We start from the raw sequence: 27,363 nt of genomic DNA, 5'->3' as shown, positions 1-27,363 counted from the left end.
ACCAAAAATGAAAATCCATCATTTATCCTCACCTTCAGAAAAAAGGAGAAAGTCTGAATATATCACTCTTTTTCATGTACAGTAGTTAAATAAATGGGAACTGGGGCTTTCAAGCTTCGAAAAAACTGAAAAAGCACCATAAAAGCAACTCGATCAACTGATTAATTGAAAATATGAGTCGAAAGAATGATTTGCTCATGAATAAGACATAGCTACTTTTCTCAAGGAGTAGGCTAGTACTTGGATTTCAGGTTTTCACTGAACAATGGCTTAAATTTCAGTCTGTTCTTCACACAACTTGTAGTACAGACACTAGCCATATCATACTTTTATGGTGAATTTGTTTTGCGGTCATTTTGGAGTTTGACAGTCTCTGTCCTCGACCTCACTCACTTTCATTATAATAAAAAGAGTGGCCAGGATATAAAAAAAAGTATGTTCTATAGCAGCGGTTGGCAACCTTATGGTACACGGGAGTACGGTTTGTTGGATCTGCGTGCTGCTAACGAAGGTTAAAATTGTTTTTATAGTATCTAACTTAATAAAACAGGCTCAGTGACTATGAGGAAAGACTACCTCAAAATGTACGTCTGTATGCAAGTTCAAGGGACTTTATTTAAATGAAATAAATACACCTCTTTAGCTATTATCACGTGCCAATGATTATCCCTCCGCGTGCCAATGTTGGCAAGCGTGCCATAGTTTGCAGAACCCTGTTCTATAGAATAAAGAAAATCATAAAAGTTTGGAACGACACAAAGGTGAGCACTTTTTCAATTTCTGGGTGGCCTGCAAGTCCAGAAGAGAGATCAGAAGAAAGAACTGGCTGGTTACAGAGATTCCAATTTGACTGCAGGAACTACTAGTACTTCTACTAGTAATTTATATAGCGCCACTTACATGCGATTTGCTAAATGGCACCTAACTAAGAAGTTGATGCTGCCTTAAACACAAAAACAAGTATGACTTACCAAAGGGAGATCCTCCATAAGTGCTAATAGCTGCTTTTCTCTCTGGGCCAGCAGAGAGAGATGTTTGATGGGGTTTGTCAGAGCCTCTGCGTATTCTTCACACACACAAAATAAGGAAGACAGAGAAAAAACATTAGAGTAAGTCTCTGTTACAAAGCTAGATGCATATCAGAGCTTGTAACCAAAAGACTATTGGTGTAAATCCCAGTCTTCAAATTACCATTGTGTAAGACACTTAACTACAGTTGTTTCTGCTACTGTAAATGACTACTTGCATAAAAAAGATTTTTGTACACACTACAGCTAAATACACTAGTCACTTTTATGCACAGAACTGAACTGAACAACTAGCTTTGCACCACTTAATGCAGTGATGTCACTCTTTTTGATCACTGGAACTGTTTAATGCTGTTTTAAAGCAGTTTAACAAGAATTAATAAAACACTATATATATATATATTATATATATATATAATTTTTTTATATTATATACAGTATATAATGTTTATCTGCCAAAAACAAACAAACACACACACACCACTAGTTGCAAATATTAATTCTGTGTAGCAACATGTGTCTTTCTGACATCCATGACATTCATAGTCCAATAGATCTCTCTCCTACCTTGGTGCTCGTTGGGGATGTAGTCCCTAACTTCAGTGTACACAAGCAGGGATGCCAGCATGAGTGGTTGGTTCAGTTCATTCTTCAGACTGATGTAGTGATATCCTAAAGACACACACACAAACACATATAGCATATACGAACCAACAGATCTTCAGTGCAGTTATCAGATCAGCAAGTCTGTTAAACCACTGCCATGTATTTTGCACAAACCTGGGCGCAAAGCCGATACTGGCAAGATACGATGACCAAGAAACTTCCCATTTTCCTCATACACTGCTAATCGAAGAGATGCCAGGGTGGGTAATACCACCTAGAGAGAGATTAAAAGCATACTTCATTTCATTTGATAAAAAGTACAGCATTAGTCAGCTTCAGAGTTTTGTGCATGGCATAATTTTCATTATTGGATGAACTACTCCTTTCATTTTTTACCTTGTTGAACACATAGCTTTCATCATCCCAGATTGGGTCCAGAGAGTTGTTGTTAGAAGTTTTCGTTCGAAATTTTCTTTTAGTGTCTGCAGGAAGTCCAAACATGTCTATCTCCACGTAAACACTGGCCTTCTTATCACTCAGAAACTGGCCTGAGACGATCTGTGTGTGTGAGTGAAAGATGAGATGTGATCTGATTGTACATGCTACATAAAACTATTACTATAGACCAATTTTCAGTTGGTAAACATGGTGACGTTTTTTGTGGGCGGAGCTTAGGTGGAGGCAGAACGATCCCTCTGGCCGTTTCCCTAACGTTAGTTTGCAAGTTTTGTTAGCTTGTTTTTTTACAATGACTGGAGAAAATCCGATTTTATCTTAATGTGCAAGGTCACTCACTGTCCAGGTGAGTGACGAGATTGTTATTTGCAAAAGTTAATTTTAACCGACGTAACCAGATTGGCTGACCCGTACTGTACACGCTGTCAATGGATGGACGATCTGACAGGATTAACGTTAACGCTACCTCCAGTTGAGTGGCCTGACTTCTACACCTAACGTTAACGTTACCTGATGGAGAAACAGAGCGGAAAAAGAAACTGAGGGCATATAAATCTTTAGATGCCTACAACTATGTGCTGAATGGTCATGTACAAGACTTGTGTGGTACGATCCACAGTTCTGCCTAGCCAGCGCCGAGAAGACGACAATGTAAAGAGTGACATTACGGTGCAATTTTAATGATGTGAATATTTTCTAGAAATAAAAATTCCAGATACAAGCATATTCATTTTTCATCGATTCTTGCACCCAAAAACACAACAAGATGACATTTAATAATAATAACAATAATTTAAGCTCCTTATTATGTAGCCGAATCTGTGCTGGTTTGTATTGGCCGCCTCCAGTTTTCACTTTGTTTTGCCTCCAGCTAGCGCCGTGACGTAACTGTGACGTCGGCTCGAAATTGGTCTATACTATTATGATAACTTGACATCAAACTAATTTTGTATCAAACAAAATGATCCATGTGAACACAATACCTTGACTCTAACTGTGTTGGCTACAATGCCATCTACAATGTCCATAGTAAAGGGGTCAAAGTGTTTGTCTGTGCGTCTCATGAACTCCGGCTTCAGTAGATACCCACAGTGGCCGTTATATTCAAACACCCCCATGTTCAGCTGCATCGGCAAGTCTGAGAAACAGAGCTCAAGCTTATTTTAATATACAAAGGCATCAAAAATATACGTAAATGTAGAACAACAGATCCAAAAGAAGGCAATAACAGAGTGCTATCTGCATGTCTGACCGAGAGTTTGGAAGTTTAGCGCCACCATCTGGCAGCCCACGTTCCAGAAGAGCTGTGGCATATAGTTACTGGAATCCACACGTGTCCCTTTGGGGTAGATGCGACTTAACTGCTTTTTATTGTATCTGAATAAAAACATTTTTGCTCAGGAAGAACAACATTACTTGAATATGACAGCGCAAACATGACACATCAAACATATGTAACTGAAACCACTACCCACTAGTCTTGATTCAAATACAAATTAGCATTAGAATTAGTGTGTCCTTAACCACACTATGTTGAAATGATTATGCCAATGGTATTTGGATGGTCTGCTATTTCTGGTGGAAATGTGTACACACTATATAATGGCTTATATTGCCCACAACACATAACGCTTTGAAGGAGAATTCAGATCAGGACAACAAACACAAATAAAAAGAGTAAGTGGACAAGTTTAGAAAAGATGTTAAAGTAATTAACAATCAATATCTGATCAATATCCTGGGCTGGTGAAGGATACTCAACAAACTCGCCGGGATAATTCTTCATTGTGTCCATGCCTTTGGTCTCCACAAAAGAAGACATCTCAAAATACTTATTCCTCTCTAAAAACAGAGAGTTCAAAAATGGATGATTCTGTCCTGGCTTCTGATTGGTCAACAGAATTTTGCTGTTTCAGCCATGCTAGAATACACAGTATAGTAACAGCCGTGATGTGAAAAGTATCAGTACTCACTGCAGGCCGCCTCAAAGGATTTGAATTTGACTGGTTCTATGTAGTTGACCAATGTGGACATCTCCTCAGTAGCGTTCACCTCACTGTACGCAGTACCCTGAAACAGAGAGACATGTCAAAAATGTGCATAGAAAGAGACAGGGAGCAGAAAAGTGAACAGGACAGTAAACAAGTTACCTCATCAGTGTTGTTATGTTTCTTTGGATCTGGAATGGGTTCCTCTTCCTCCTCTTCGTCACTCTCTCCGTCTACAGGGTAATATTAAAAAAATAATACACACACACACAAAAACACAGAAAATTTAATATACACTACAAATGCATTGACCATGAACTTCTATACTGCTGCCTAGGTGACTTCGGTCTTCATCCTGATTGGTTGAAACCTCAATGTCAACTAGGCACAAACCCACCAATAGACTTGCGGATATCAAGGTCTTTGGCCATCCTCTCTGCAAGCTTCTCACCCCCATTGGACATGTTCTGGCCCACCTCCCCATCAGACAACGGACAATCTAAACACAAATCTCATGATGAATGGGTATGAAAGTGAAATGAAATCGGTAAATGAAAAATGGATCATGTGTATATTTAATTGTTCATGAATGAGCCAGAATGGTTTTGGAACCACAAGAAGAGTTCAAATTTAAAACAGCCCCTCATACATTTGCACTGCAGTTGAGTTGCAAAAGTAGATAATGAAAGAGTCCAAATGTTTGTCATCATTTAGAGCTAAGAAAGAAAGCAATTCAAGTTTGGAATGACAAGAGGGTGAGTAAATGATGACAGATCATTTATGAGCAAACTCTCTAATCAAGCAGATATGAAAGAGATATGTTATAATTTGTAATAGAATATCAGATGAGAAATAAGTCATGGGTTTGATTTATTAAAAGAGTTGGCTCATCTGCATCTTTCATTCACAAATTGAACATCACAGGTTGCACAGTGCTTGCAGGAACAACAAGTAGGACAACACAACGATGTGCTGATGCAGGAAACATCTGTTTCACTATGGTGCTTTTCCAATGTTTTTCCTATGTAAAAACATGCACGGGACCAGTGGCGTAGCAAGTCAGTCCTGGGCCCATTTGCAAAAAAAATCTTAACGGCCCCCAAACAAAAATGCAACGAAGAGGCGCAAATGGAGCATATCAGGAAAATACCAGACCAAACGCGTTGCTTCGCAAAGGACATTTATACCTTATCTTTTTCATCCGAGTAGCCTAATAGATAATCTATGTAAAGTTACAGGCCATCCAGATCCAACACAAGAGTAGTATTAGTAATAGTCAAAAATTGTCTATTGAGTTACCAAATAAATGTAATAAACCAATAAGCGTTGCATAAAAATGCAACCTTGAGTGGTATACCTCTACCCAAGAACTTTTCACAACCAGAACCGAACTAACATATTAGGGATAACCCACGGCTAGGTGTGCATTAAACGATTTTAAATGTACAACGTCGAGGCAAACCACCCGACAATACAATGACTTGGAGGCAACGACCCGACGCAAAGCCTGAAATGGTAAAAGTGACGTCAACGGGTCGTTAGATCTAGCATTCTGCCCGCTTTAAATCAGACATAGTGATAAAGTAGTTTGGTAAGATTACATTTATTTGAATGAATTAGAGAGATTGTGCGTTTGTGAATTACCTTTGTCTAAGCAGCGTATGTCTATTAATAGTGAAGCAATGTGTTGAATTATTTAAAAAAACAGCGACATTACCTCTATAACACTAATAACACTATACATAATGTAGCGTTTCAGTAGTGAAGCCATTTTAGCAATAAAAGTTGACAACAGTTTTCTGTGCTCCTGAATGTTTCTGTGTGTGCGCGGCATGATCTCTGTATGTGTGCGCATGCGCTTCAATCAAGCCGTACAGTAATGAAACTAATGACGTCATAGCTTTATGGATGCGGGCCCATATGCACAAACATGCATACCCAGACGCTACGCCACTGCACTGGGCAGATGCGTTTGACCACTGTGCTTCCGTCTCCTGTCTTTAGCTGCATCTCATGCACTCTTAAAACGCAACAAGTTCAAAGTTCAACTTATAAAAAATGCATCTCTAGCTTTTTCAAATGCGAAAAACAGTGTCTGGAAAACCCCATCTAGAGCAGATCAGGCTATGTTTTGGTGTGTGTGTGTGTGTGTGTGTATATGTATGAGTGTGTGTGCATTTACGCACCATTCAAAGGTGAGCACTGTTCGTCTGTCCCGTCCTTGCGTCTGATGCTCCCACCGTTAGATGCCCTGTGGTGGTGTTTCTTCTTGTTCTTGATCAAGATCTTCCCCATCAGCTCCTGGGGGCTTGGCAGTTGTTGACCAGGTTCCAGCTGTAAAAACAAACATGATTGTAAAATCTACATATCTAGTCTCAAACTAAAAATATGATTGTTTACTATTCTTGGTTATTACACAGTCAATCACTGCATTCTGTGGTCAAATATTTTTGTAATGACCAAAACTGTATAATGAACAACTGTCACAGCCATGCGATTCCCTATCCACCTTATTCCTGACAACCTTACTGCGTTTTGAATTATGGGTGGCACTTCCCGTTTGGGGAACTTTCATTTAAAAAGGCTAAAACAAATCATTTCAAATCATAAGGTTGCCCTACAAATAAAGCTGATCCGTCAGTTTGACTGGATGAGCTGTCAATTTTCCTTCATGATTTATTTTCAGACATCATGAGAATAACGTTACACTTGGTATTTTAACGTGACATGTTATAACAAGAATATCTATGGCAAGAGCTCTTTTCAGTCGCTGCTTTCTTTTCCTCATGATGATTTTTATTTTTTCCTTTGCAATCCACTGTAAAAGTATGAAAAAGGATAACATATACGCCACATTTGTGGTCTGTTCTCCCGAATTTAATTTACGATATTCCATTAATAATTCACTGGAATGCCCGAAGAATCTCTCGTTATTCTCCTTAAATCCTCACGTCTCTTTCCAGGTTTATTTTCACAGGTAAATGCAATTTATAATCTGTCAAAAATGACGGAAATCACTTTGATATAGTGTCACGTAATGCTGAAGTTAATGAACATTTTTGATTAAGGCTTGTTATTACAATACAGATATATATTTGCCTACTACAGTGATATTTAACCAAAGACTCGCGTTTTTAGTGCTATTTTTGGTCTGTTGAAAGTACCTTGGCTTGTTGATTCTTTTAAACTTTTAAATTTCATTTTAAATGTTCGATGGTTGAAGGGTGAGTCGATTAATGTCATCTCATTGTGACACTTTTTTAACGTATTGCGTTCATAGAGCGAGCCTTTCACTGATTGTTTACAGCTTAACGGAAGTTACACCCATAATTCGCGCAAAGCGTCATGGGGCGTAGGAATAAGGTGGATACTGTGCAGCTGTCCATGCTCTCGTTCTTCTAACAATAATACAACGATTTAAGGTCAAATCAACATTTAACATTCACCTATTCTTTTATCCATTAAGTACCTGTGCTTTCAGGATGATACAATACCCTTTCTTTTTGCACTGGGGTCCTGATCACCCTGTCAAGGTTTAGTCTGTGATTATGAACAAATGACTGCACATCATCCTTAACTAGATAAGTAAAGTTTAGCATAGCAATGTTGGCTTTAAAGGGATACTCCACCCAAAAATGAAAATTCTGTCATCATTTACTCACCCTCAAGTCGTTGCAAACCTGTATGAGTTTCTTTCTTCTGCTGAACACAAAGGAAGATATTTTGAAGAACGATTGGAACTTTGGCACCATTGACTTCCATAGTTTTTTTTTTTTTTTTCTACTGTGGAAGTCAATGGTGCCAAACAACTGTTTAGTTCCCATCGTTCTTCAATTATCTTCCTTTGTGTTCAGCAGAAGAAAGAAACTCATACAGGTTTGCAACAACTTGAGGGTGAGTAAATGATGAAAGAATTTTCATTTTTGGGTGGAGTATCCCTTTAAAAGGCCTGGCCTGAAATTTTGAAAGGATTTTAAAATCTTGAAGTTTAAAATGATGGATGGATGGGATGTGCCTGCTCTATCTTTTTAGATTTGGATTTTTTGTTTATTAAGAAAATAGACAAAATAATATATCATATTTGACAGTTGACATTTGAAAACTGCTCTTTTTATGTTGAAGAACTCACCGGATATTTGTCTAGTGGATCAATGAGTAGCGCGTCCCCGAACATAGAGCGACAGTATTCTGCCATTTTAGCCTGCTGCTTTGCTCTAAAAGACCAGATAATAATCAAGATAAAACATAAATAGGAAAAAAGACAAGCAGTATCCATTATCCACACACTCATGCCTTATACTTACGAGTCCACATGATTCTCAAAGGACAGGATCAGAGGATATTGGGACGTCTTGAATGCACTTTCAGCGATAGCTTCAATCACCTCCTAAAAACACAAAGATTGAAACATTACACACACGGTCTCTCATTGCAGTTCAGTGTGTGTGCAGTATATATGGTCAGCTTGCATTTGCAATTAGCGATAGCACATTAGCTAAATGTGCCGATGTATGTCCATACCATAGGTGTATTTTGCGGGTGGGACATGTCTCCACTACTTTTTGCCAAAGTTGAATTTGTCCTCACCACTTTTTTTGAAAGCCACTGATAAATAGTGTGCACTAGGCTTATAACGCAAAGAAGCATCTCCAATCCATTGTTCTTCATAATTCAATTTATACATGTAACACATAATACATTTGCGCTGATGAGACAGACCTGATATATATAAACCTTGTCACACACGTTACGATTTATAATCAATAAACAGTTTAAATATGTGCAATACACACTCTGGACCAAACGCACTGTGATCAAAGGGATGAAGAGAACATAATGCATTGCATTCAAACATTTTGATCAAATGTGGCACTCTCATGAATGGAGTTAGGCTCGCAAATTTCATTAAACTATTATTCAGAAGTTAAAAAATGATGGCGATGTGCTTGTGTTGTGCGGCTACTGACTGCGCATCCATCCAGTTAAAGCACAAAAAAAAAACAAATGGCTATAAACTGATGCTGCAGTCAGATGATGCACTAATATTAGTATAATTTAAGCTTATATCTTTCTAGATTCACAGCCCTTAGGAAAGACACATACAATGTATCTGGCTGCCATGTAAACTCCCAATGTGAATTCCCAATCCCAAAAGGCTTTCTACCGAAATGACTGGATTCCTGCCATGAAAATTCGCTGAAAACGACTGCATCATGAGAGTGATGGACACTGAGATGGTAAAGTGGAAGATGGGACCACAAACACACCTTGAATGGAATCTCAGTTGTCATTGTGAAACCGTGCGTGATGATTGGCTCTTCGTCAGGTGGGCGGCCCTTCCAGCAGTCTAGCTCTATACAGCGGCACCCTGTCAGTAACACCTGCCGGTACATCTCTACTGACGACAGGCCCGTCAACTGCCCCACTAAAGCGAGAAAGGATAGATGGGTGTAAGTGTGCGTTTATGACCATATTTGTGTTTTAGAGTGTGTGTGTGTATATACCTGTGAGGTATGTGTTGTGTGAAGAGTTGATGAAATAGTGGGACAGGGGTTGGTTCATATCATCGATGATGTCTAACCTCTCAGAAGGAACCACAGAGTTCTCGTCCCCACCAAGATACTTTGCGAAGGCCATTAGGGAGATCTGGTCTGCTCACACATGGACACGTAAAACAAACTACCATCAGTTTCATCGTCACTATGTCTAAATGTGTGTGTGTGTGTGTGTGTGAGTGTGTGCTTTGTACCTCTTTCCAGCTGGCTGACGTTGGTTTCAAATTTCTCCATGATTTGGCGGACCTGATCTCGTTTGAGCGGTGGGTAAAGAACCTCATTTAGTCGAGAATCTCTCTGTCTCCGATTTATATAGTCCATCAACTGATCCAGAGACAAGAAGGGCTTCCCTTTAGAGCCACTACACACACACACACACACACACAGTACAGAATTACACATTGTTCAAAGGATCTTTACATAGTTAAGACATAAAGTGCCACTAAAAAGTATTTGGACAGACTTAATAATGAATAAATATTAATTTAGTTTAGTTACTTTTTAATACAAATATTTAGAATCGCATTTCTATATTTTATGATATAAAAACTCTTTCTTGAAATGTTGAAATCTTTCTTTGATATTGGTTGATATATTATGTAATGGAATGCCATTCATTCATTTTTAAATGTGTTCGAGTGTCCAAATACTTTTTTGGGGCCACTGTATCTGTGTCATTGCCGTTGGACTCTGCTCACTCACAGCTCCACAAAGACACGCTCCACCTCTGCTCTGGGACATAGTTTGATGAGGAAGTTCTGGAACATTTCCCAGGTAAAGTCCTCTAACTTTATACCATGATCCCCCTGAGAGAAAATAAATGCATTCATACATAAATGCATAAACAAATAAATAAAATAAAATAAATGAATTTTCAAAGTCTCCATAGTTTCTCCAACCATGGAACCCATTTTGCATCTGCAAACTGAGATGCAAAATGGGTTCAACAGCACTGACCCATATCCACATTAACCAGCGGACAGTACCTGACAGCGCAGCGCAGATCAATATGGCTAGAGCTGTAATCTAATCCATTTCAATCGCTCTGTGTTGCAAGCAAACATTTGATCTGCACTATGTATTGAGGTGTGCTACGTCGTTGGGGTTGTTCACTAGAACAAATGACTAGAAAAAAAGACTTCTGACTTTAGAAAAGAAGACTGTTTATCTTCAAAACACAAAAGAAGATGTTTGATGAAATCTGAGAGCTTTCTGTCCCTCTATTGGCAGCTATGGAATTACCACTTTGACGCTTCAAAAAGTTCATAAAGAGATCGTGAAACTAATCCATATGAATCGAGCGGTTTAGTCAAAATTTTCTGAAGAGACACGATTGATTTATAAGATGAACAGATTGAATTTAGGCTATATTAAATAAATTGAATAAGCCTAAATTCAATCTGTCCATCATATAAAGTGATTGTGTCCCGTGTTCGTGTCAGATTTTTTGTTCCGAAGATGAACGAAAGTCTTACATGTTTGGAACAACATGCGGGTGAGTAATTGATGACAACATTTTCATTTTTGGACGAACTATCCCTTTAAGTGTCAATTAATTCTGAAATGTAACCAGCAGAGGGCAGTGTAAGACAGTGAAAAGACAGACTGAAATGTGGACATGTGCTGATCTAAGACCAGCTCCTCTGTGTCCAAACTGAACCATAAAAGGATTGATCACAGATCACCACGAAGAAGAAAAACAAATGAACATGTGACAACAGAGGGAGACGCTATAAGATATTACACTAAAGGGATCTTCTGAATCTAAACGAATGTGGGTTATTTAAAAACAGTGCATTTATATATAGAAACAACAAAAGAGAATGAGAGAGAGATGGACACAAACACTTTTTATGAAAGCTCAGCAGACAAAACTGAAAGGTTCGATGTGTAACAACCTGTGCACGACTGATTACTCTGCTATTGACCAGACCGCAGTGCTCCAGCGCATTCTCCACACGTTTCTTATCCGAGAACATTTTCATGATGCTGAGAGAAGTGAAAGAGAAAAAAAAAGAGAAGAAGTGAAAGGAATGATGAAAGGAGAAGTGGCACATTAGCAACGGACGCCCTGAAGAACTGGAAACATAACCGTGTTTGAGTAAGACAGCTTGTGTTTACTCACTTCTTCACTGGGATTTTCCCATCCTGATTTACCTGCAGCTTCAGCTTTGTGTAACTATGAAAAATGACAACAACAAAAAAAGGCAGACCGTGAGAAACAGATGACACTGATTATTTGCGCTTAATGTACTGTTTGTCAATAAACCTATCATCAACTACATATTCTTAAAAAAAAATAAAAAAAAATAAAACACCTGACACCAGCATTGCATCCAACTGAGGCAAAGACTATGACAATAAGGGCTGTGGTATTTTATTTTGGAGGGTACGAAGCTGAACCCAAGTCCTGCTGAATGGATTTGGGACTGTCAAATTTTATAGAGATAGTTCACCCAAAATGTTACATTTTGTCATTTACACACCCTTTCCAAACCTGTATGACCTTCATTCTTCCATGATTGGGGACTGGAGCTTTAAAATTTCATTTTTGGGTGAGCTAACCTTATATAACCTTACGTGACCATCAATTACAAAACCAACTCTTGAGGCAAACCCAAAGTTATGTGAAAAACTGGCTTGAACTTTTGTAGGGTACAGTCGAGCTTGGGTTGAGAGAATTAGAGGAGATATATTATGTCACAATGTGACTTAAGCATCATATAATAAAGTGCAAATGTGAAAAGAAAGAAGCCACAAGTTGCAATTTTGAGAAATAAAAGTCACAATTCTGACAAATAAAGCTGAAACCGTGAGTCACACTTTTAGACACAAGATTGCAGTTTAGAGATATGAAGCCACAACAGTAAGATATAAAGTAGCAGAGAAAGGAAAGGAAGTAGTATTTGCAAGATCTCACAATTGTGAGAAATAGCCACAATTATGAGTAATAAAGTTGCATTTGGAGATCTAAAGTCACATTTAAAGATTTAGTCGCAATTACGAGAAACAGACACAATTAGGAGAAATAATGTTGCATTGTGAGGTCACATTTTCGATAACATCAATTCAGAGAATTAATCACGAGCAACTGTGAAATATTAAGTTCAGTGAAGTCAACTGAGACTTTTTGTAAGGTCACTTGGCCTCACACAATTGTTTCAAAAAACACATTCATGTTTTATAGGGACTTTTCATAGATGTAATGGTTTTTATACTGTACAAACTGTATATTTTACCCCCTTACACTAATCCTACCCATCACAGAAAACTTTCTGCATTTTTACTTTTTCAAAAAAACTTGCTATGATTTATAAGCTTGTTTCCTCACGGAGATGCAAAAATGTCCCCCCCAGGAACAAGGATTTCGGATACTGCTATCTTTTTTGAGGACATTGTGTCCCCACAACGTAGGGTTTACCAGGACCACACAAACACACACACACACAAGAAGAGTACTCACGCTTTGAACAAGAAGGTGTTGCGGGAAGCATTCTGGGAGAGTGTGTTTGTGGCAAGTTTAAACAGTTCGTCAGTCCACAGCTGGAAACCCAATCATAACACAAAACATGTTTAGATGAACTCAAGCATTTATGTAAATATGATAATCTTATGAATAAATAAAAACGTCATGTGTGCCAAAGGTTTTGAAGAGAGAGGATAATAATATAAAATGAGAGTCATCTGAGTTAATTCATTCAGAGCGCACACTTGCAAAAAGGTAGAAAGTGAAAAAGCAGGACAGAGCGAGAGGGAGTGATAGCATGGACATGGTATCTAGGTGACAGGGTCCGGTCGCCGTGGTTACCTTGCAATAGCCATCCATCACAGCTTGGAAGTTAAGGAAGGAGATGTTGACCAGGTCGTTGCCGTAGACAACAGTTAGCAGCTTTGAGTCGGAGTTCCCTTCTCTGCTCAAACCCAACATTTCACGTATACGTGGGTCCTACAAACACAGGCAAAGTTTACCACCCACACACACTCCTGATATATGAAGGTTATGTTTGGAAAGGTTCACGCAGACTTTTTCCAACACAGGCACAACTCAAAATGTACCTTTGGTATCTTGGAATATCTCCCCGTCCTGGTGTCCCTGATATGACTGATGTCCAGGATTTCAAATTCCTGTAAGACAGTGAAAAAGAGATATGCAGGAGATGATGTGTTACAAATATACAAACAAATAATAATTATTCTTGTTTATTCTTGGTCCTCAACCAGGGGCCTGTATGAAGCCGGTTTAGGCTAGCCAGGTATGTTTCAGTTTAGTTTGCGCCAACCCTGGGTTTTAGGCACCATGAAAGTGGTTTGGCTTTTAGCAGTGTTCATTGCCATAGGAAATTACGCTCCACGGCTAACCTGGTCCAGGGGCAGGTTATGTTCCAAGGAAGAGGTTGCAAAGCGAACTTGGACCAATCAGCTGTGAGCAAAGTGACATGTCTGAAGTGATAAAGTCACTCCACCTGTTTCTACTCCAAATTAAAGGTCACTACATAGCAAATGATTTTAAAGGCAAAATCATCTGGCTTTTAGTAATGCTTATTTAGAATAAAAAATTTGTATGATTTAGAAATTATTTATGTAATTATTATACGCTTAATCGATCACACATGTAAAAAATTTGTTCATCAATTATTATTACGCAGATTTTAAATTAATAAATATATAAAAGGTAATATAAATAGACTTTAGAATCAATAGATGAAGCTATAAAATGACTACATAAGAGCTTAAAATGTTCAATTCTCTATAACTTTATCAACTGTATAAACTAACTTCACAACTTTTACTTGGACTGATATACAGTAGCGAGACTTTTTCTTTTAGGTGTCCTCTTTCATAGACAGCTATTTTCTTCTTGCTGTGTAAATTTGTTTAAATTCTTAATATTTTAATACTTTTATTTAATAATTGAATTGCGCTGCTTCTCTCGCGAGAAACTAATTTAAATGAGTTTTGAATGAATTTCACTCTTTCTCAGCATGTGATTGGCTGTTCGCTACTGATGTCACACCTAAACTCCTATACTCAGGATCAAAGCCTGAGTTGACAGAGAAAGTTGATGCTCAGCATCATGGTACTACCAACAAAGTCTGGTTGGATTGGTTTGGTTTTGTCAACTTGAAACTAATCCTGCAACCCTGAGTTTGTTCAACTACCATCATGGTACAGGCCCCAGGAGGGCTAGTGGGCCTCAGCAAACTACCGAATGGGCCTCAAAATTACTTATATATATACACAAATACACACTTTTAAAGTTATGCCACGCTTTAAAATTTTGGTCAGGTAGAAATTGTAATTTTTTTAAATCCTTATCTTTAATCCTTAACTAGTAAATCACAAACAACTGGGAAATTTGTGGGGCCTTTGAATATCCCTGTGTGGACAGTGGGGTCCTAGGGAGTCAAAAATGTTGAGAACCAATTTTGTAGATAATAATAATAAAAATAAAAAAAGTAGTTAGCACTTTATTTGAGCAGTGCTTGCTTGTGCAAAATTCGCCACCATGTTGGTAGGGTGTTGTGGCTGGTTGCTAGGTGGTCACTTACACCATGTCTATCCCAGATGCAAATGACATGTGATGTGACAAAAGACAATAAGAACCCATTACAATCAGTGATACTGTCTACGCTAGATGTAAGAGTAAACTGAGGCCACGTTCTATTTTTGATGCACTCAAAGCGGTTGCACTACTTCTAATACGAAGAACAGACAGATTTGCAACGGTCGCTTTGTCGCATCTAGTGTAGACCGCCTCAAGGTGTTGCACCATGACAACTGAGATCAGTGATTTCAATGAGATCATTGAGATCATTTAACACTTTATCTCTCCTGGGAGATATATTGATGACTCATCCTGCACTGCACTGATTTCTGTCCAATCAGATGATATTTAGAATAAGAATGCCCCTCCCCTCAATAACACCTGTCACTGACTAGGAAGAAGCAAATCATAGCTCACTGCTCACAGCTGTGACGTTTTACAGCTTAAAAAAGGAAGAGCAGTTAATTTGTCCAGTCTGTTTCAGGAAAATATGTCAGCACAGTAAAAAGAAAACTGCACTTTTCAAGTAATTTCATGGGATCTTTAAGAGCAATCTGGAATGAAATAACACTGAACAGAGGTCCAGAGAATCCCTGACACACCACATACACGTAAGCACTGACAAAGTAAAGGATACTGTCACTGATGCGGAGAAGCAGTCATAAGTTTAGAGTGAACTTTAACTTCATGACAGATTCACTCAACACTTCAGGATTCACATCTCAGATAAACATCTCTCACTTAAACACTCAAAAGTTCGTGGGCTCGTAAAGAGAATAGCTGAGTAAATGAGCTGGGCCGGCGGTTGGAGGACTGTGCTTGTAAACTTCAACAATAAACAAAGCAGATCTGAACTGTAAGTACTTGCTCTATAGCAGAGGGCTTCCTCCCTTTCTCTCTCGTTCTTCATCATCTTTCGCTTTTCTGTACTCTTGTCCCCCTCCCACCATGGAGTGCAACAGTGCGGATGAAGTTGCTGAGTTGACCGTTCCCCAGAGTATGTGCGAGGGTCGCGGGTTACTGGTCGCACGCGCACGCACACACACGCGCACACACACACACACACACACCTCTCTGAAGTGATACTGGGACAATTTATTTATATTTTGATGATTCATTTTCAGATACTGGGACTTTTCATTCCCACATTTTCTGAGCCAGTGATGTCACTCCATCCATACAGTACATGTACAACAGAATGTTTTTGAAATATTTATTCAGGATTTATAAATAAAACATAACATTAAATTACATTAAAGTTATAAAAAAACAATTTATTTGAGATGTGAAATTGGAAAGTTTTTAGCCCTGCTTTTTCCCCACTTCTGTGGGTGTGAGTGTAAACAAGTAATGTGAGATTTCTACCTCAGAGTTCCTGCATACTAGGGCTGCAACGGTTAGTCGACGTTGTCGACAACGTCGACAATAAAAATTTGTCGACAAATATCTTTGTTGTCGAGTAGTCGTTTGATCTCACGTGACCTAATGTAAGGGCCTGCAATCCCGCGATTTGACCGCTACGGCGCTGTAGCGCTAGAGTGTAGTGCAGCCCTTACAAATGCTATTGCGGTAGAAGAAAATACAGCGCGAATTATGACAGTGCAAACGAATCCGAACTAGCAAGGTTTAGGTTTGGGAAAGTTTCACAAAACTTCAAATCAAGAATGCTGTCGTGTGCAATTTTCACGGGAGCACAACATGCATGTTGGAGTGCAAGAGGAAACATCCCGGCAAAAGAGGAGCCGGTGAGAAGTGAGTGTTCTCCAGCTGGAGCTTAACGTTACTAACCAGCGGTAAATCTCTCTTTATTAGAGAATGCAATACTACTAATAATAGTAATAATATTATCAATAGTAATATAATTACAGTAATGTGATGACTTATTTTGTATAGAATAAAGCTTGATCGAGCTTAGGAGTCAGGGCTGTTTTTATTATTGTAACACTATTAGTATATTAGGTATTATTATAGTCTTAGGCTATCACTTGCCTGTATTTTGTTCAATAATCATGAAGACTTACAAAACGAGATGTTATAGGCCTATCCTTCCTATGATATAGGACGAATATCATGGCAGTTACTTTTTCATACTATAAATTAAAAGGTGAATGAGAACGTCTCTGTCAGCTCAATTGTCATGTAAAAAAATATTGTAATTTTAAAATTATAATAATTGTTTGCAGATTAATATTTATCATTTTTTGTGTCCTGAAGTAAATGTCCCTTTTTCTGTTTCAGTTCTAAGAAAAGCAGTGGGCCTATTAAACAATGCTTAGAGAGCATTTGTGTGTGATTTGAGTTGGACCGAAATCTGAAAACTTAAAGAGAATGACCTGTTTAGTTGGCTCAAAGTTCATTAAAACAACTATTTCAAAAGCTGAAGTGATTTTCTTTTTTTATATTATAGTTAGAATATGTATAACTCAATGTTTTAAATAATTGGAAAAGCTGAATAATCGTTCCAAACTTACTGATTAGTCTGCGAAATAATCGATGATTAGTCGATTAATCGTTCTAATAATCGTTAGATTAATCGATTATCAAAATAATCGTTTGTTGCAGCCCTACTGCATACCAAAACAAAAACCTAAAGCTCACATGTTCATTAAACAATATGACATAATAAACTATGAATACAACCAATCCATATCCAAATAGAGAGACATGCACAAAGCTATATTTACCAGAGCGCAACTGTAAAGTAAGCTTGATGGTAACAGGTTGGATTCGACTAACCACTACAGGCTCAGACTTGTGAAATATCTTCCTGAAAATTGAGCAAGCATGTAAGCACAACGGTGTATGCAAGTGTGCGGCTGTTCCTAGCATACACACATTCCCCTCATTCCTGGCGAGCGAAGACCGTTGACCTAAAGTTTAATATTTAGCTCACACTGTCATTGTAGTATTATTATGTCATTTATAAAGTTCAGTGAGAGAAACACCAAATATACTTATAGACACAAAGACTCTTGTATTTGTGGCAGTGACTTCACTCCAGATCAAACATCCGTTCTCTTTATTTATTAGCCAGCATTCTCACGGACACAGAGTAATTCACCTGCTCTGTTCTGGATTACAGCATTTACCTTTCACTGACACACAGCCGACTTTGGTCTTGACTTGTTAACTTACATCAGCATGACAACAGTTGACAGAGTGTCAATTTATATAAACCAGAAAAACACACCAATGGCCACCATGTTTACAAGTTATTTGTCTATGTATGTAGGCCTACAGACTGTTCTCAAAGTTAATTTCACAGTGCACTGAAATACTCGATTCCAACTGGTCAGTCGTGAAATGCAACTATTTAAATATATCTGAATAACAGCTGTTGACCAGGGAAACACTGTATAACTGACAGCTCATCTAGGAAACATGCATTTCCTACAAAGCTGTGCTTTTGTTCTCTTTTCATGGTCTCTACAAGAAAAACAAATTATTTTAAACTCAAATCAATATTTCCTGCCCCCATATTTAACTTGCATTCAGATCCTGATCACCCTCTTGGTTATTGTAATGACTGTCTGACTGTACATTACCACTTCCTTAAATGTCTCTTTAAATACAAATTTTTATTTTTGTTTATTTTATAATTAATAAAACCGACACATACATATATTTTTACATCATATCATATCTTTTAAATTTAAATTAATTCCACTTATGGAATCACTTTATTTTTATCTATTTATTTTTTTGTATTGATGCTTTGTCTTTGTTTGTAAAACAATCATGCCAATAAAAACCAATGAAACTGAACTGAATATTGCTTAAAAGAGACGCAAATCGCAGGTCTCCACAAAAAGATGTGATATCCAGATGATAGTGGACCTTCTACAGAAGTTGGTTTAATTTCAGTAACTTTCCAAAGTACACAACAAAATTAGGATGGTTATGTCAACAGCAGCTGGGGAAAAAATGAGCTTAAAAGAGAAAGAGAGAGAGAGAGAGAGAGTGAGAGCGAGCGGGAATCTCCAGGGCACAGTCATTCATCCTATTATTACAATGCAAAACAGTACAACACAATAGTAAGCTACCACACCCTGACCCCAATTTACTGTCTTTGCCTATGTGCATGTGAGATAAAGAAGTTTCTTTCATGTGAAAATGAGATTTATATGAGGAGATGAGTGAGTGCAGAGGTCATATGCATGACAGATGTGACTTCCCCTGTACTACCTCTCCTATTATATCTTCCACAAAGCCCCAGCGGCTGTTCACTGCCCTGAACCCTCGAGTGATTGGCCTTCTAGATGCATCTTGTGGGGTCAGTCCTTAATTACTAGCAACAATTAATCTCCGAAAACAGAAAGCCCTCAAAATGAAATATGCCTTCCCCTGCTGATTAATGAATACAAACTCATGAGCACAAGAGACGACACGCAGATGATTCTGGTGAAAGGGAAACTTCCATGTGTGTTTCTGTGAACATATGCTGTAACTTCCTTGTGTAGCCCAGGCAACAGTCACTTCCTGTTGCGTCTGGCACTGGGGCGGGCACATGTGTGTTGAGAGTGAGCGTGTGATAGCTGTAATGATGGTAAAATCCCATGGCTTTGAGTGGCACTGTCAAAAGATAACACCCATGAGAACGACACACATTTTGTCCCTCCCCCATTCTCCTCTGTTTGTTTCACTCAAGGTTACTGATATTTGAACTGATTCCTGATGACTTGAGAAAGAAACAACGAGCGAGAGAAAGCAAAACAGACAGACAGAAACTATATTTTAAATCACCCCCCATACCCTCATTTGTGCACTATCATAGTGCATTTGAAAGAGTGAATTAGAAATTAGTGAATTCAGATGTTCGGTGCACCAGAAGGACTGACACTTTTGCGTAGTTTGTGCCATTTATTAATAATAATAATAATAATAATAATAATAAATGTTTAATCAAAAGGATTTATCTTGAAATCTGTAATGGAAACTAGCTTGTATAAGCCTTAATCAAACAATTAAGAATCCATTTAAAATGATCCACCTGTGTGATTCTGCTGTGGACACCATATCCTGCTGAGACGCGGTATATGGCTAAAAAATACCCATAATGCACTGTGAGGGACCACAGGTATTTTTTAGGCATTCAGTGTGCACTATTTAATAGTATGGGGGTTATTTCGAACTCCAGGAAGTCTGACTGCGTAAATAAAGCAACAAAACAGCACATGCAATTTATGCTGAGAATTACTCAAGCAGGAATATGTGCTGAATCACAGGGCAATTTAGAGAACCTGAGAGTAAATGTCTGGGGAACAAAAGACAAAAGAAGAGAGCGAGACAGACTAGATGTAAAGTGGAATGAAGAAGTATTTATTATTTCCTGATTCCTTTTTTAACTGCATCTTTCTCTAACTGAAATATCAAAAATTAAATAATACATAGACAATGGAAACTTATAATACACAAATCATTATTTCATTAATGTAATAGAAAATGTGACTAATGTATATAATGCAAAATAGTGCAGTACACTAACAAAGCTTTAGTTATGTTAGGATTGGTTGCTGTAAAGTATGCCTGTGTTCAGTCTAAATATTTAATTACTTTTTAACTACTCAATCAAAGAGAAGTGGTCACTTCAAAATGTCTACATGCTCACAATGCCACATTAAAAGAGCCGGCTGAAGAAATAAACCAGACTTCTTCAGGGGAAAGTCTGATCATGATCTGAGTGTGAGCTGAAACTTCATTGTAATTGATACTGCAAGACAATGATTCAAAACACAGAAGCAATTCCACATCGGAATGGCTGACAAGAAACTAAATTAAGGAACTACAGTGGCCTAGTTCAAGTCCTGACCTGAATCCCATACAAAGGTGATGTGGCAGGACCGGTTCAAGACCTACTGTGCCAATCTGTCAAAGCTTTTCTGCAAAGGAAGAACAAGCCAAGATTCCTAAAAGAGATTTGGAAGACTCATATTAACTTACTCGTGGTGTTTAGTTGCAGGGATTGCTGCGTCAGTTCACCTGGAAATGAAGCATGATAAAATGCCCTGGATGATAAAACGAGCACTTCTGAGGAAGAACAGATTTGCCAAAGTTTGGCTGAAATCCTTGAAAGAAACAGTGACGTGTAATAAGTGTTTTGACTGTGTCAGTGTCTATTTCGTGCACACAATGTGGATAACAGGTAAACATGTCAGGTGTGATTTGAAAATATTATTTTCTCAATTTTAAACAATCTTCTTTTTGATGAGCCAATATAGATTCTTCAATCCAAAGAACGATCTTTTAGTCTGCTAGGAATGCACAGATCCGGGACTGGTCCAAATCCGATATGGTGCGTAGGTCATGGTTGTGTTACTGTTAAGCTCCACAAAAGGCAAAAACATATTATAAAGTACCATCAATGTTTTTGAGGACTATATCCCAGGTAAATTTGAAGGACAGATGAATATTTACATCGTTAAATTAAAGATCACGGAAACTCTTCATCCGCTGTGGCTGTCAGTCATTGTGCCCTGAACTTTTCAATGCAGAGCGCTGCATGCTGTGATTTCATGTTGATTTAAAGGGTAACTAAACCCCTGGTCAGAGCCTGACTCCACCCACTGGCAATATTTGAAAAATGCTGGAAAAGTGGGCGGAGCCCAGCGGAGATAGAGGGGATGAACGGACACTCTATCCTGATCGTTTTCAATACTCGCAATTCCAACTCCTGACTCGCTACAGTGGTTTTGACGAAACAATATGGTTTTTATACTGCCATGGACGTGGTAGCTCGTACCAAGGGCGTGGTAAGCTGGAACCTGCTTACGTCAGCTCTCACCGCTACCGTCACGAACTACCTCAAACATCCAATAGGAAAATTCAACTGCAGTAGCCACCATTCAACCTGAAGAGGGCAGCACTCAGACGTTTTTACACCATATATTGTAGAATTAAAACACTTTATACCCAAATGTCAAAAAAGTTACTCGAATCAATGAACAGCACTAATAAAGCCCCAGTCTTACAGATCATTAATTAAAAAAAAAGTTGGTTTAGTGTTTAGTTACCCTTTAAGCACATAATTTTGCATAAAATAAATGATAGGTTAGCATTAAAAAGTTGACATCAAAACAACCTTATGTGCAATTTAAATTAATTTGATTCATCAATTGATTATTAAATAAACGTTATTTACAGTTTTGGTTTTCGGCTAAATGAAAACTTTCATTTTGGTTTCAGTGTTTGGGTAAAGAAAATTAAGGTGCAGCACAACTGTAACTGTATTATAACGCCATACAGCAATCTCTTCCTGTCTAAATGGGCGGTTCTTGGCCAGAATGAGCTGCAGATTGGACCAGGCATCCTGCCGATAGTCAAAAGTCAGGCTTCAGGAGACTAGATTTGAGTCGGCAGAGAACGGAGCATGTTTGTATTGAGAAAGGTGAAACAGGCAAACAGAAAATGATTAATAATAGATTATGTATTTCTCCATTCTAGTGACTCTCCCTCAATCACTCACTCTCACCGCACCACATCAACACAGGGCGGCTTTGTTAACCTTGTCGCCTGACTGTCGCTCCAGCTTTATCCCCCTCTCTCTCTCTCTCGTCTTTCTGTTTCTTCCTTTCTCTTTCTTCAGTGCAGATAATCAAATTGGTCTTGGTCAGGAGTTTGTTGATTCCTGTCATTCTTTTGCCACATAAGAGTGAAAACCCTCTTTTCAACTGAGCAGTACACATTAAGTGTGTATATATACACACTACCCTTCAAAAGTTTGGGGTCGGTACGATTTTAAATACTTTTAAAAGAATTCTCTTCTGCTAACCATGGCTGCGCTTATTTGATTAAAAATACAACAAAAATCAGTTATAGTATTAAATATTATTCCAGTGTAAATCAGCTGTTTTCTGTGTGAATATATAGTAAAGGGTAATTTATTCCTGTGATCAAAGCTGAATTTTCAGCATCACCAGTGTCAGTGTCTTCAGTGTCAAATGATCCTTCACAAATCAGTATAATATGAGGATTTGATGCTCAAGAAACATTTATTATTATTATCAATGTTGAAACAGTTGTTGGTCTGTCAGTTGTACAGTTTTTTTGTTTTTTTGTAGGATTCTTTAATGAATAGGAAGTTCAAAAGAACAGCATTTGTTTGAAATAGAATCTTTTGTAACATTATAAATGTCTTTACTGTCCTTGATAAATAAAAGTATTGATTTCTTTCCTCCAAAAAATAAAAATAAAATTCTCACTGACCCCAAACTTTTGAACGGTAGTGTATATATATATAAACACTTGAGAAAACAATGAGAGAAACATATGAGCACTGAGTATTAATGATGGCTTGTACAGGCTTGATTTTCAGGCATGAGTCCAGAACCATCTATAACAGGAAAATTAGATGTCAGGAATAAAAGCCTACTTGTAGAGGAAGAAAGATGGACAAGGATATGAACGAAAGGAAACCATTATGTTATCAACCCATAAAACGAATTTCCTGTCTGTGTGTGTAAATGTGTGTCATTTCTGAGGGATTGGTTTAATTTTTACAATGGCATCAACCAGTATTTGCAACAAAATCTCATGTTGCAAAACGTCATATTGTACAAACACAATTTGTACATCTCATTTGTATGTTTTCAAACAATCTGCTAATACACTACCGGTTAGTTTTAGGGGTGGACCTTCACCTGCTTTTTTTTATAAAAATCACATTGTACAAATATACAAAATCACCACGTTGTAAAATAAGTTTTCACGAGATCAGGTGGGTATTTGGACACTTAAGCTATACTTATGAATGTCACTACTGTACATTACATACCAGTGTCATTTCCTTTAAATAAAGTCATTACACTGACTCGTTCATAGTTAGTGGTTACAGTTAGGGAACCTTTGTGAACTCGAGAGGAACTGACTCCATGAACTTAAAACTGCGGTCACACAAGGTGTTTGAGTGTGTGAAATCACTTCAGGCACTGTAATGAATATTGGCCACAGGATTTGATGTCACACTCCAGCGCTTCTGTTGTTGGCAAATAAAATATCCCAAATCCCAAATGTTAAAATATACCATCATCACCACCACAATACATGCATAACTGTAGCTTTGAAGTTTGCATTCTTTGTATTGAGCCAAAGGGTAATTATGTACCGCTGTTTGTCAAACATCTTTTCACCAAGCAAATTCATAGGTCAGAGTTCAACAAACTTGAACTTTGGTTGAGTAATAGACAAAACATCTAAGGGATCTGCTTGTAATTTGACTGTCCCACATTCATGTGTGTGACTGGAAGGTAATGGAGCGTAACAACTTTAGTCAGGGCAGACATCATATTGAATATGACAACTTTGCACTGAATTTAAAATCGAGAAAACACCAAAACTAAATCTTAAAAAAAAAAAAAAAAAAAAAAACTCTGGAAACATTAATAATTAAATATGTCATCTTCCCTGACTATAGGTCCATTACAGATTCACTAAAAATTACCTCATTTTTTTGGGGCAAAATAATTGTACAATTTAATTTAGTTAAAGGTCATTTGTTTCCATATACCACATGGAATACTGTTCTCAACAATGAAAATCATTCATCATCAAGTCTGACTTAAAGGGATAGTTCTCCCCAAAAACGAAAATTCGGTCTACATTTTCACACACGTCATTCCAAACCTGTATGACTTTCTATTTAACTTATTTATTTAAGCTATTTAATGTTGGTAAAAAATAAATAAATAAATAAACATTTCTCAAAATAATAATAACAATACAGGTCATACAAAGTCATCAAGGTTTGAAACGACAACATGAGGGTGAATAAATCATGACAGTATTTCAATTTTGGAGTGAACTATTTCTAAATGTGAACTTTTAAGTGTCAAAGTAGCTTTTGGGGCCACTGTATATTAGCAGATAAGTTATACTTAAAGCAGATAAGCTAAGTATAAGTTATTCTGTTACAGAGGATATAAAAAGTCTACACACCCGTTAGTCTCTTCAGGCAAGTCACCTTCAGCAAATAATAATGACCAGTGGCAGTGGCCAATAATGTAGCGCTTCCTTATGAATGAACTATGAAACACTATGAGCCATAACAGGCTGGGAGCCACTGAACTTAGATTAATACATAATGAAACACAGAGATTAGAGTTGGATCAGGCCTGACGGCTTTGAAGAGCTCTCTCTGACTGATATCTCTCCTCCATTATCTCTCCTACGCACTCTTTTTCTGTGGTTTGGTTTCATTAATGGGTTTTGTTTTTCCTGAGGTATTTTGAAAATGCGCTCTTATCTTTACTCAGTCTACAGGGTATGTTTTAATGCTGTGTCTCGGGGAAGATTGAAACCACAACTTTTTAAAAGGATGGAACTCTCTCAGACTGTTGTTCATTGTCCATGACCCTCTTGAAAAAAAAAAAAAAAATGCAGCTTAAAAACCAGGCAAGAAGGTTGACTGGTCTCTTAGTCTGGACAAACTGGTTAGACTGTTCAGTTTTTCAGGTTTTCTACACTTTTCAGAGCGCGAAAAGAAATGTTTACAAGGGGTAAAATGATTATATTTGGCATTTTTGCAATAAAATTCACTATCATTTAAAAGCTAGGGATCTGTAATATTTGTAAATATTTTTGAAAGAAGTCTCTTATGCTCACCAAGGCTGCGTTTATTTGATCTAAAATACAGCATAACCAATAAAATTGTGAATTATTCCATTTCAAATAACACTTTTCTATTTTTATACATATTAAAAATGTATTTTATCCCTGTGATAGCAAAGCTGAATTTTCAGCAGCCATTAACGTCAGTCACATGATCCTTCAGAAAAAAAGTTTCTTCCTATCAATGTTGAAAATGGTTGTACAGCTTATTTTTGTGGAAATTGATACTTTTTTTGTTTCAGGATTCTTTGATGAATAAAAACAGAATAACAGCATTTATTCAAAGCGGACATCTTTCGTTACATTATAATGTAACATTTTTGTTGAATAAGTATTCAGATCTTTTTTTTTTTTTAATCTTATTGCCCCTAAACTTTTAAACAGTAGTATATACATTTTACATTTTATATTTTTCCATAACAAATAAAATCAGCATAAAAATGCAGTACATTGTAGTTTAATGGGATGATTAGTCACACATTTGCTTTTTAAAGTGTGACATTTAAATGTCATTTTTCATTATTTAAATGTAATTATTGATTTATTAATTTCCATTTTTTTATATCTATATCTATATCTATATCTATATATATATATATGTATATATATATATGTACACAGTATTATTATTTTTTTGCTGATTTCCAGATTTAAATTCCAGATTTTGAATCCCACATTTTTATTGTGGACCTTGGGACCACATGCACTGCATAAATCTGTCGTCACGCCAGACCATTTGTTCACTACTAAAGGTGAAAGTGAGAGAGCAAGAAAGAAGAAGAGATCGTGAATGAGTGAAAGAGGGAAGGAGAGAGTGAGTGAGTGTTGTTGTTTTTTTTGGAGGGCATGCTATTGGTGAGGGCACAGGGCAAGTTATGCTCCAAAACTACCCTAACAGTCTGAACGATTTCCTGTATGCTTTCCCACGCCAGCAGAAAGTGAGAGGGGGAGAGAAAGAAACCAAGAGAAGTAAAAAGAACGAGAGGAAGGGAGATACTACGGAGAGAGATATAGAGAAGGAGAGAGGAAGTGTCATGTCTCCGTTTACAATTAACGGATACACTGACGCCTTTCTGTTCCTCACTGATGACAACCAGCTGTCCATGTCAGAGAATGGCAGTGCTGAAGAAACAGAAAATGAAACGCAGAGAGCAAGAGGAGAGAAGAAAGATGTATAAAGAGTGAAAACAGACACATGAGGAGAGCAAGAAAAGCCTAAATGAGTGTGGTCTAAAATGAACCAGAGGAAAGGCTAATGCAGCCTTATTCCCATCATTAGCCATTAGCTTCAGTGCAAATGGGCAACTCATCCTGCTTTACCACAAACAAATCCAGCTAATTGAAGAAGAGTGAACGCAAGAGTGCTGTTATACCCTCCGATCACAAGCCACAGTCTGCCATTAAGGACAGCAATATTAATGTACACAATCCCACATCCTTTAGTTTAGAGAACCACAACTTTTCTAAAATCTGATCAAATGCATGTCTGATGGAGCTTTTTGATGCTAACGCTAATCTATTATTGATTCCTCAATGGCAGTGGTTTACAAGTTTTATGCAAAGCTTCCTTTTGTTGAGAAAAG

The 27,363-nt window shown here is 37.6% G+C and overlaps 1 protein-coding gene across 4 annotated transcripts in view; it reads right to left on the bottom strand.

Annotated features, from left to right (window-relative positions):
• The window catches only part of plcb3 (phospholipase C, beta 3 (phosphatidylinositol-specific)), a 64,158-nt gene that overhangs the window by 8,175 nt on the left and 28,620 nt on the right, over nucleotides 1-27,363 (bottom strand). For all 4 annotated transcript variants that reach the window (XM_056243540.1, XM_056243541.1, XM_056243543.1 and 1 more), the window contains exons 3-24: nucleotides 13,690-13,758; nucleotides 13,442-13,579; nucleotides 13,097-13,176; nucleotides 11,759-11,812; nucleotides 11,532-11,622; nucleotides 10,336-10,439; nucleotides 9,828-9,994; nucleotides 9,583-9,729; nucleotides 9,346-9,503; nucleotides 8,383-8,465; nucleotides 8,208-8,292; nucleotides 6,265-6,412; nucleotides 4,476-4,577; nucleotides 4,241-4,311; nucleotides 4,064-4,160; nucleotides 3,848-3,932; nucleotides 3,343-3,467; nucleotides 3,074-3,228; nucleotides 2,031-2,192; nucleotides 1,809-1,908; nucleotides 1,596-1,700; nucleotides 972-1,066 (exon numbers count right to left, since the gene is read on the bottom strand). In XM_056243540.1, coding sequence (XP_056099515.1) covers nucleotides 972-1,066; nucleotides 1,596-1,700; nucleotides 1,809-1,908; nucleotides 2,031-2,192; nucleotides 3,074-3,228; nucleotides 3,343-3,467; nucleotides 3,848-3,932; nucleotides 4,064-4,160; nucleotides 4,241-4,311; nucleotides 4,476-4,577; nucleotides 6,265-6,412; nucleotides 8,208-8,292; nucleotides 8,383-8,465; nucleotides 9,346-9,503; nucleotides 9,583-9,729; nucleotides 9,828-9,994; nucleotides 10,336-10,439; nucleotides 11,532-11,622; nucleotides 11,759-11,812; nucleotides 13,097-13,176; nucleotides 13,442-13,579; nucleotides 13,690-13,758 — 2,421 coding nt within the window. The remainder of the gene's footprint in view (nucleotides 1-971; nucleotides 1,067-1,595; nucleotides 1,701-1,808; nucleotides 1,909-2,030; nucleotides 2,193-3,073; nucleotides 3,229-3,342; nucleotides 3,468-3,847; nucleotides 3,933-4,063; nucleotides 4,161-4,240; nucleotides 4,312-4,475; nucleotides 4,578-6,264; nucleotides 6,413-8,207; nucleotides 8,293-8,382; nucleotides 8,466-9,345; nucleotides 9,504-9,582; nucleotides 9,730-9,827; nucleotides 9,995-10,335; nucleotides 10,440-11,531; nucleotides 11,623-11,758; nucleotides 11,813-13,096; nucleotides 13,177-13,441; nucleotides 13,580-13,689; nucleotides 13,759-27,363) is intronic.

The sequence above is a fragment of the Rhinichthys klamathensis genome, unplaced genomic scaffold, assembly GCF_029890125.1.
Source record: "Rhinichthys klamathensis goyatoka isolate OS25496 unplaced genomic scaffold, OSU_Roscu_1.1 h1tg000803l_1, whole genome shotgun sequence".
NCBI classification, from domain to species: domain Eukaryota; kingdom Metazoa; phylum Chordata; class Actinopteri; order Cypriniformes; family Leuciscidae; genus Rhinichthys; species Rhinichthys klamathensis.
Note: the sequence above shows the minus strand (reverse complement) of the source record. Positions and strands in the feature narration are given on the sequence as shown.